The sequence below is a fragment of the Suricata suricatta genome, chromosome 6 (assembly GCF_006229205.1).
Source record: "Suricata suricatta isolate VVHF042 chromosome 6, meerkat_22Aug2017_6uvM2_HiC, whole genome shotgun sequence".
NCBI lineage: Eukaryota > Metazoa > Chordata > Mammalia > Carnivora > Herpestidae > Suricata > Suricata suricatta.
The window spans coordinates 30146757-30157455 of NC_043705.1; the positions used below are offsets into that span (position 1 = coordinate 30146757).

Sequence of the window (10699 nt, forward strand, 5' to 3'; positions counted from 1 at the left end):
ATGTCCTCCCTGATGTTGCGGCGACAGCTGCCTGGCTGCCTCCCGCTCCCCCATCCCTCCGACACTTCCCAGCTCAAGCCAGTCTCTGTCTCCTTGGCCTGGTGTCTGCCTCCAATCCTCTTCTGTCAATTCAAGTTTGTTCTCTTCATTAAACAGAGCCCTGGAGGCCCCTCTGGCTAAAACAGCATCTCCTTCCTGGCTCCAGCCTAATTAGATACCACAAAGCCCAGCTGCCCCCAACCAGGCTTCTCTCGCTTCTTGGCCACCAGCAGCACTTCCCTGATTCTGGGTGAGGAGAGCAGGTGACCACCTGAGGCTCGCAGGGTCAAGGTGTAGGGGGCACAGAGCCAGAATCTCCCTCTCACCCACCGCTGAATTCAAAGGAGCTTCCCTTATGCCACATTCCATGTCACAGGAAGGAAAGGTGAAGTTTAGGCTCACAGATACCCGGAGGGATAAAAGCTGGAAAGGGAAGGAAGACCTTCCCACACAAGATATGTGAGACCTTAAAGTAGGTCCAGGGCTCGGAGAGGCCCTCTCCTTTGAGGAACTGGAAAGAGGCAAGTGACCCCTAGATTTACTGGCTGCAGGCACCATACTTCATCAGCTGTGTGATGATCTCATCAGTTCCGGGGAGGGGGGCCCAGACTTTCGTAAGAAACCCTGGGGTCAGAGCCCAAGGGTATGGGCTCTATGGTTCTCTCGGCCCTGGAGGAGCAGGGGCCACTACATTCTCTGCTCACTCCTAGCTCCCAGAGGAAGCCCCGAGGATTCAAAATTCTCCCCCACCTTTCTGGGTAGGCCTGGTGCCCGCTCGCCACACTGACCCAGGCCTGCCCCTGCAATGGGTGCCCCTCCCCTCCTTCCTCAGCCAGTTTTCTGCTGGCAGGGACGGGATCTGGGCGGCCGCACATTTTCCTCAGTGCCTACCTCCTGCTGCCTGCCTGAGGGGCCTGTTCTGGCTTGCCCCTCATAAATAAGGGAACACGCGGCTCTGCAGGGGAGGGCCCTGCGCCCAGGGCTTGGGGGGGCTGGTTTTCTTCTGGCACAGGAAGGCTTGGGTGAGACACCTCCGTGTGGTGGCTGCAGAGGCGGGCAGCACCCGCTGGGGAGGGGGCTGCTGCAGACCAAGGGCCATTTCAAGAGCGAGTGTGGCCTGGCAGATGGCGTGCTGGGATGACCAAAGAGCAAGCTGTAGTGTGGGCAGAAGGAAAGATTTTGCCAGACAAGAGACTCCTGCTCCTGTCCCTGGCCCCCAGGCCAGGTGCAGCATGTGTGTGGAGGTGGCCGCTCTCTATCACGGCTCCCTGTCTTCTACCCTATCAACTCACTGCCGGGAGCCCAGGCACAGGTTGGGTGGAGCAAGCAAGTTTCAGGAATGCAGCAAATGGGACGGAGCCCTAACAGAAAGAGGGCAGGAGGCACACTTGAGGCTCTTCAGGGGTCCCAGTACTCCGCACTGCAAGACCTGACCCCGTGCTGTTTCTGGACTGGGTAACCCATTCATCAGATGAGGCTCGGGGCACCTGGGTGACTCAGTTTTTAAGCGTCCGACTTTGGCTCAGGTCATGGTCTCATGGTTTGTGGGTTCAAGTCCCACATTGGGCTGTATACTTGACAGTGCAGAGCCTGCTTGAGATTCTCTCTCCCAATTTCTCTGTCCCTTCCCCACTCAGGCCCACACACATGCACACATGCTCTCTCTCAAAATAAGTAAACTTAACGAAACTGAGGCTTGACCAGGATAGTATCTTCCTCAAAGTCTAGGTCAACCCAAAGGGCGTCTTGTCCAGTCCTAGTGTCACCCTGTACCCAGGAAGGAGAAGACAGTCCTGCCAGATTCTCATCAACGCATCACTCAATGTGGATTTCCTATGGCCTCTCCTAGGCCGTATAGGGCAGAAGAGTGTACGTGGGTGGCACCCAGCCCCTGAGGCTCTCTCATGCTAGAGGGAAAGAGAGCCACCCCTCCCTCCCTCCCCTCCCCACAATAAACCTGTGTCCAAGGCACCATGAGAAGAGACCATGAGAACTGCCTAGAGGGTTCAGAAAGGTGTCTCAGAGGATATGACATTTAATCTGGACCTGGAGAACTTGGCCAGGGACAAGGTGGGTGGGTGGGTAGCTGCCAGCATAGCCTGGGTCCAAGTCCAGGGTCATGAAAGGAGAGAGCAGGAATCGGGAGCACTGAGGTGGTGGGGAACAGCATGGCCGTGAATTAGAGGCGAGTAAGAGAGGAGCTGGAGGGGTGCAGAGGCCCGGGTGGAGGCTGGCATACAGCAGGCTCTCAAGATCTATCCAGTAAATGAGTGTGTAATCAGATATGTGTCCATGTTAGAAAGATCATCCCCTGCCAGGGTCACAAGGGTCAGTGGACCTCTAGAAGTGTAAGCAAAACTGGGTGGATAAGGCACATTTTTTCTGGAGAAAGGGTGGAGGCCTTTACCACATTCTGAATTGGAAGCTAGACTAGAGGCTCTGTGAAGGTCGGGACCGTGTCCAGTTCAGTCGCCCGTGTACATCCAGCCTCCAGAGTAGAGGGCCTGGCACAGAGCTGATGTTCAATATGCACATGTTAGACACAGAAATGAACTCACAAATGGGCCTATGGCCCAGGAAAAGGGGTGTGTGTGGCCAAGAGTGGGACCTCAGAGGATAAGAGGCCAGAGGCAAGAAATGAGCTAAGAAACGTGCAGGGCAGGGAGCAGGGGGTCTCTTGCTGGAGGGGGTGGTTTGGGGCCAGTGCCAAGCAGCAGGCAGTCTACTTCTGCCACAGCTGTGAGAGGGCACAGGCGGGTGAGGCAGGGCCAGAGAGGACAAGGGGGAAAGGCTAGACTGGCACATAGGATCAGAGCTGTCGGGTATCTCGGGTGGTATCTAGTGTTTTGCTGGCAGCGTGGATCTGGAACTCAGGTATATATAAAAAAAAAAAGTCATCACTGGGTTATCAGTTCGGAGAGGGAGGAGAGGAGAGGAGGGAAGCCTCTGAGACAGGAGGCTTCTAGCACTGATGGTGACTGAGAGAGAGGTCAGAGGCACGGAAGGACCAGGAAGGGGGGCTGCAGAGGCGAGAAGAGAGCAGGTGGCACCCGGGCCAGTGGCCACAGAGAGACCTGGAGGCATGGGCCTTGGAGGCTCTGAGGTCACCAGGTCTCTTGAGAGCCACAGCCATAGGCGGAGTGAGGGTGTATTTACCAGGCAGACTCCAGGAGGGCAAAGAGGCATGGAGGACGACAGGGTGGAGTCAGTGGGCATGAAACTGACCCTCCGTGTTGGTGGAGAGAAGCAGGATGGGCAACAGCTGGAGGAGAGAGAAGGACAGCGATGTGGAGGGAAAGCTTTCAGAAGGGAGGCGACGTGAGAGTTGGCCAGAAAGAGGAAGGTGGAGGCCATCACTCATGACCTCTGGGCCGCATCCTGGAATCGGTCTTTCACCAAAGATTGCCAGATGTGGGCGTTCAGACACTGTGGCAGATCCTTTGAGAAGTGTTGGGGACAAGAGGGGACTTCACAGGTAGAGCTGAGTTTAATAATCCAATTATCGTCAACCATTCTGAGACTTTCATTAGGCATCTACAGCCTGCACAACACTAGGCCGACATAACCCAGAGCTGCAAGGAGAGACTGGGTGTGGCCAGGAAGGGGGACCAGAAGCTGTCCCTTCTTTTCAGGAAGGAGAGTGGGCACCCGAGTCAACAGAGTCTTTTTTCCTCACCTGCCGTTGCCGTACTTGATGCGAATGTCACGGCTGCGGTTGAGCTCCTTGCCATCCTTGAACCAGCGATAGGAGGGCTGAGGGTTGCCTGCTGCTGCCTCACACTTCAGTGACTGCTTCTCCCCCACCTGTCCCGTCTGGCTTTTCATCTTCTTCAGCTTTGGCCGGGAGGCTGTGGAGTACAAGGCAGGGAGGTGAGCATGGTGGCAGAGGGTGCAGGAAAGTGCCACTGTCCTGAGGAGGGGCCATCCCTCCTGGTGTCATTTGCCAGTTCAGTAAGCGTTCACAGAGGGCCTGACATGATGTCAATGTGGCTATTGCCCATGGGCTTTCTTTCCTTCATGCCTGGAATGGTACTAGGAGTTTTATATACATTAGCTTAGGAAGATAACCCCATGAACTCGCTGCAATGATTAAAGCCCTTTATGGATGGGGAAACTGAGGCACAGGATGGTGAAGTCACTTCCTCAGGGTGAACTGGGATTCAAGCCCAGGGTCTCTTGACTTCAGTGTGCAGGCTCTAACTGGTGTCGCAGACTGCCAGGCCTAGGCTGGGCCTAGAGGACATGGGCGGACCAAGATGACAGACACAGCTCCTGCCCTCAGGAAGTTCAGTCTGGCAGGAGAGGTGTAATCTGGCATTAACATCACAGCACAGTTCAGAGGTCTGAAGTTCCTAAAACTGAGAGGAGAGACCCCAATCCAGGCCAGGGGGAAGAGCTAACTTAGCTAAGGACTGAAGAATGCTAAGGGGCCGGAGGCGGTAGGAAGGGAGGTGGGTCAGGCAGAGTCAGCCTGTGGCTTAGGAGACTCGCATGCAGTCGGGCGGGTAGGCTAACTTGAGTGAGTCAAGTGGAGCAGCTGTCTGGGTGGCAAAGCTTGGAGCTACATGGGTGGACCCTGGCCCACCTAGTGCTGCAAGCCTGCAAATGTCAAGCTAGGAGCCTTCTCCCATTACTCTTACACAGGATTCTATTTCCACATGTGCTTACTTTCTCATGCTGCTTCTCCTTGTTTCCCTCCCAACAACCTACCGAAAAAAAAAAAAAAAAGGAAAAACTACTCCGTTCTCAGGAAGGTAAAGGCAAGCGCGTGCTCCATACTGCGGTGTATAATAATTTCCCCTGGGACAGCCCTTTACAGGTTACACAATGCCTTCACACACGCTCTTGTCCAGTCCCCGCGTTTGGTAAGGCAGTGTCATTGCTGACATAGATGGTGAAGATGAGACTCAGGTTAAGAAACTTGACCAAGGTCCCACAGCCAGGCAGCTACAGAGCTGGCACCGGAGCCCAGGTGTCTGGGTTTGCAACAGGTCAGGCTTGTAGCAGCACAGTGTCTGCTTTGCAGCCTGTGTCTCTCTTGGGGGAAGGAGGACCTCGTTAGAATCCTTCCAGCAGCAGAAGCGATGGTCTGCTGGGGCTAGGGAGTTGGCGGGGGACTGAAGGGTCTAGGCTGGCTCTGGATGAAGGTGGCCGAGGGGGCCCCGCTATGGACAGGGTTTCCCCCTTGAGCTTACTCCTGAGCTGCTGCTTGGAGGCAGGAGGTAGGTGCAAGTGGGGAGAGAAGAGAAAGGACTCCTGAAGCTTCAAACACTGTATCACATGGACTCAAAAACAACAACAACAACAACAAAAAACCCAAACAAACCAGTGCTTACGAAATGGTTTTGTTCATTTTGGAAAATTTAACAATACAATCAGATAAAAGAAGCATACCATCATCCATCATCCTCGTCCTCAGAAGTTAAATGTACCCCCCCCCCCACGCATCGTAAACAAATGGGATCAGCATCAGTAACACGCTGCTTTTATTTAATGAAACAAATGTAAGCCTCTGAGCTTGGCACTCATTATTTAATACTTTGTCTATTTAAAATTTTTTTTCTTCATGTTTATTTATTTTTGAGGAAGAGTGAGCACGTGCAGGGGAGAGGCAGGGAGAGAGGGAGAGGGAGAATCCCCAGCAGGCGCCATGTTGTCAGTGCAGAGCCGGAGGCAAGTCTCAGTCTCTCGAACTGTGAGGTCATGACCTGAGCCAAACTCGAGTGAGACGCTTAACCAATTGAGCCCTCCAGGCGCCCCTGTTTATTTTAAGTAGGCTCCACGCCCAACGTGGGGCTTGAACTCACCATCCTGAGATCAAGAGCTCCCTGCTCAACTGAGCCAGCCAGGCGCCTGTTGGCATTAATTATTAATAATAGCATTTCTCAAGCTGAATTCTATAGGACATGAATATCCAGAGAGATGATAATGAGTATTAAGAAAAGGGTTCCATGATCAAATCAGTTTGGGAAACAAGTGGGTAAACACGGTTACAGAAGTATCCTCACTGTGGTACGATTCTCCAAGCAAGGGTCTTAGAACTCTTTTGTTCTCAGAACCCTTTGTAGCATTTCAAGGAAATAAAGTTTTGCAGAATAGCTCTAAACATAATTTATATGCATATATTTTAATAGATACATACATGTTTTAATATCTTCACATAATTCAAAATTCAAGAAGCGTAAAAGGGTATATGGTTTAAAAAGCAAGTCTCCCTCTGGGGGACCTGGGTGGCTCAGCCAGTTGTGCCTCTGACTCTTGATTTTGGCTCAGATCATGATGCTAGTGTTTTGGGATCAAGTCCATGCTGAGCATGGAGCCTGCTTACGATTCCTCTCTCCTGGGGCACCTGGGTGGCTCAGCCAGTTAAGCTGGTTTAACTCTTGGGTTTCGGCTCGGGTCATGATCTCACAGCTCATGGGTTCGAGCCCCATATCGAGCTCTGCCCTGGCAGTGTGAAGACTGCTTGGGATTCTCTCCTTTTCCCTCTTTCTCTCTGCCTCTTCCCCACTCGTTCTCTCTCTCTCTCCCTCTAAAGATTAAAAAAAATTTTTTTCTCCCTCTGCCTGCCCCTCTCCCCACCTTGCATTCTCTCTCTAAAATAAAAAAAGAAAACAAAAAAAAGTCACCCTCTAACTTCTGACCACAGCCACACAGTTGTCTTTGCAGGAGGCAACCAATTTTATCCGTTGTGTTTGTTATTTCAGAGACATTTTATGCATTTTATACAAACCCTAGTATTTACATTTATTTTCTCATTTTCATGGTTGCATACTATTCCTGTATAGATGTACCATCATTCATACAACCAAATCCCATCCTGGGGTATGCAGCCTGTCCCCCCCAACCCCCCCATTATAAGCAGGCCCAGAAGAACATCCTTGCTCAGTGAGTGTGCCCAGTGTGTCCGTCCAGCACATGTAGTGTTCATCCTTTGCACATACCCAGCGTGTACTGATGGAAACACAGGGTAGCTCTTGACCCACACTACCTAGATTCAAATCCAGGTTTTGCTACTTCTTAGCTTTGTGTCCTCAGGTCATTGACCTAATCCATTTGTGCCTCAGTTTCCTTATCTGTGAAATACGGGTGATGATAACAGCTCCGACCTCATCGTATGAGGCAGTGCATGTAAAGCCTGGCTTGCACAGAGCAGGGAACAAAGGTTGGCTGTTATTGTTTTTTCTTACTATCCACAGTAGTTTCCTAAGGCAATCTTCCTAAAAGTGGAATTGCTGCATCAAAAGGGTATGCAATCTTCCTCATCCTTAAACATTGCCAAATTGCCTTCTGGAAAGGTTGCTCCAATTTGTTCTCCCACCAGTGAATGACAGTGCCTGTTTTTTCCACACCCTCACTAACATGAGGTATTATCTATTTAATCTTTGCCAATTAGCTAGGCAAAAGATAACGTCTCTTTATTGTTTCACTTTGCATTTATTTGATTCCTGGTGAGGCTGACCACCTTTCATAAATATATTGGCTCATTGTATTTCTTCTTTTTGAATTGCCTGTTCATGTCTGTACTGTTTTTCTAATGGGTGCTCATCACATTTTTGATCTGTAAGAGTTTTATATAAATAGTAAGGCTATTAACCTTTTGCTATAATTTTTTCCCCAATTACTGCTTCTTACATTTTTAAATGCTGGGGTTTTTTATTTGTTTGCTTGTTTTTGACACCCAGAGGTTTTGCAGGTATCATACTATAGGTCTGTTGGATTTTCTGGAACTTCGTTATTCTAAGTAAGATAGAAGTCCCGCCTTGGCATCCTTGCCCCTTACTGACACCACATGCTCCTTCATCTGCTTGCTCTGGGGTCCCTCGCCACTCTTTATCAAGAGTTCTTAACCTTAGATGCTACTGCAAACCACACAGGAAGCTTCAAAAGTTATGTAGGTGCCTGGAACATATATGATCTAAATATTTTTTTTTCTAATATTTATTTTGAGAGTGAGTAGGGGAGGGGCAAGAAGAGAGGAAGAGAGTCCTAAGCAGGCTCTGTCAGTGCTGAGCCTGATGCAGGGCTCGAACTCATGAACCGTGAGATCATAATCTGAGACAAAATCGAGAGTCAGACACTTAACTGACTGAGCCACCCAGGCAACCCAAATATGTATATTTAAAAATATATATAACATAAAGGAAAGTACACATCTTGTAAGAATATAGCTCAATGACTGGAGTCAAACTGAAAACATCTTCACAGGTGGCTTTCCTTTACAGTTAGGTTGACACCGAGTGATCTAACAATCGCTTGGTCACTTGGTGACCTCCAACTAGTCTCCCTCCTCGTGAACTGTGGGTACAGAGAGCTCGTCTCAGGTTTCAGGGTGCCTCCCCACACTGCATGGGGAGTGTTGACCTTTCTTGCAGTTCTGAGACAAGGGGGCCTCCTGCCTCCCCCCACCCTTCAAGTCAGGGTGTAGACGGGGGTGATACCTGGTGAGAGGAAATGGTGGTCACTCTACTACCTTGTTTCCTGTCATGAGTCCTGACACGATAGTACACACTGGGCCTGGAGCCCCTGCTCACGGTGGCGATGGAGAGGGTGTGATTATGTACAGACTGACTCCCAAAACAGCAGGCATAACCCCAATTTAGGGGGCCTGAGGAACTGGGGGCTCCAAAGGCATTCCCTGCCACCACTGGAAAACCCAGGACTGCCCTTCAGATCACAAGGAGCCCATTCTAGTGAGAATTCTGGGTGACGTGATAGCTACTTCTTGATCGTCTCATTGCAGAACCCAATCTAATTCACTTGTTCCTCACTAATTCATTCATTCAACCTACTATTAGCCAGTCAACATTCTGGGCCCTCAGTAGATCCTAGTGAAGAAGACAGATAAGATTCCTGCTTTTAGTGAGAACTTGAGTTTAAGTGAGCAGGAGGATAGACAACAGCAAATAATCAATAGGGATTATGAGGCAGCAAAAGGAGCTGGATGAAGTCCTCAAGGTGGGAATGAGCTTGGTAAATTCAAGGGCTAAAAGAGGCCCATGTGGCTGGAAGATTCTGGAAGGAAGGGGTAGTCTGAGGGGACCTGGAGAGGTAGGCCCAGTGACCGGCGTGAGGCTGTGTGAGCTAGGGTGAGAAATCTGGGTTTGCTTTTTGTTTTGTTTTGACCTCTTGTGTGCCTACTAGAAGATTTTAAATTACACCTTTGGATTGTGTTCTATTCCTATTTGACAGCCCTGGCCTGAGGATGACAAAATAAAAATAACCATCCATTTGAATCATGCCATGTTCTTTACAAAGGGTCGTCTTTTGCATCTATGAACAGTTCCTCCCAAGACTCATCTGAGATACTAAAAATCATGCATTCTGCTCTAATGGTGTCTAGTTCTGGTCCCTGCTCACAGAAGTCTTAGTTCAGAGCTCTCTGGAAGCCAAAGATGGGCATTTAGAAAGGGAATATGACCCTGAGAACGGGCTGTTTTTTGTGTCAGGCAAATTCCTTGGAGGGGAGGGGAAGTGGCTCAGGTACAGGAAAGAGAAGACCCTGGAGGTGGCACTTGGAACAATAGCCAGAGAACCACTGCCCCCTCGCTCCTGGGCCCAGAGCCCACTAGTCTACAGTGAGGAGTTGTGACAATGTCCCTGAGACGTCCCAGATTTGTTCTGTGGATGTGATGGGAAGAAATCAGAGGCTTATAAGTCAGGGAAGGACCTGATCTTACTTTGTACATTTTAAGGTCCTTCTTTTTTTTAATGTTTATTCATTTATTTTGAGAAGAAGGGCGAGAACATGAGCAGGGGAGGGGCAGAGAGATTTCGAGACAAGAGGATCTGAAGCAGGCTCTGTGCTGACAGCAGAGAGCCTGACATGGGGCTCAAACTCTCGAACAGTGAGATCATGACCTGAGCTGAAGTCAGACACTTAACTGAGAGAGCCACCCAGGTGCCCCTAAAGTCATTCTTCCATGGGGCACCATTGCTTCTCCCACTGTGGCGTCTAGGCCTTGGATCCAGTACCAACCCCCTGGGGACGCCTGGGACAAGGTTAAATGGCTGTTCACACCTCAGACCTGGAGATAGTGCTTATAGGGGCTCAGACATCAGCAAGCCAGCTCTGACTCCTGCCTGAGCACCCTCTCTGCCCTGGGTCCAGTATGGTCTGGGTCTGTGTTATGGCCCAGGGCCCATTCCGCATTGCTAGTGTGAGGTATGGAGATCATGGTACTGTGTCCCAAGAGTATCTGGGGGCCAGAGCTGAAACAAGCAAAGGAACAGCCTTCTTGGGATGGGTAGGATTTGTCAGGGCAAGAGCTGGAGTGACCCCGTGGGCAGGCATTCACCCCTGAGTTGGCTGACATGTGTTTACTGAGTGCCTACTGTGTGCCAGGTTCTGTGCTTTGTCCCAGACAGAAACGATCTAGCCACGTAGGAGTAACCCGTCCTGCCCCTCAAGGAGTTTAGTTTGTCCCTCTGTTATTGTTTTGTTACATAAGAAATATATTTCTGTTGTAGAGAAATTACACAATACAAGTAAGGCGAAAGAAAAGCACATTTAAATCCATTCAGTTACCCCCAGGGAAAAAAAACCACCGTCGACATTTTCAAATATCTCCTGCAAGACTTTTCTAAAATGTTTTATATCCTACTCTTTGGTAAATCTATTGTAAAAACATGTCCCCAAATCTAGAAATACAAACCTCAG

At 50.0% G+C, this 10699-nt stretch overlaps 1 protein-coding gene across 1 annotated transcript in view; it reads right to left on the bottom strand.

Annotated features, from left to right (window-relative positions):
- The window catches only part of NRG2 (neuregulin 2), a 178756-nt gene that overhangs the window by 32827 nt on the left and 135230 nt on the right, over nucleotides 1-10699 (bottom strand). The window contains exon 2 of the mRNA XM_029941179.1: nucleotides 3716-3887. Within this exon, the coding sequence (XP_029797039.1) occupies nucleotides 3716-3887 (172 nt within the window). The remainder of the gene's footprint in view (nucleotides 1-3715; nucleotides 3888-10699) is intronic.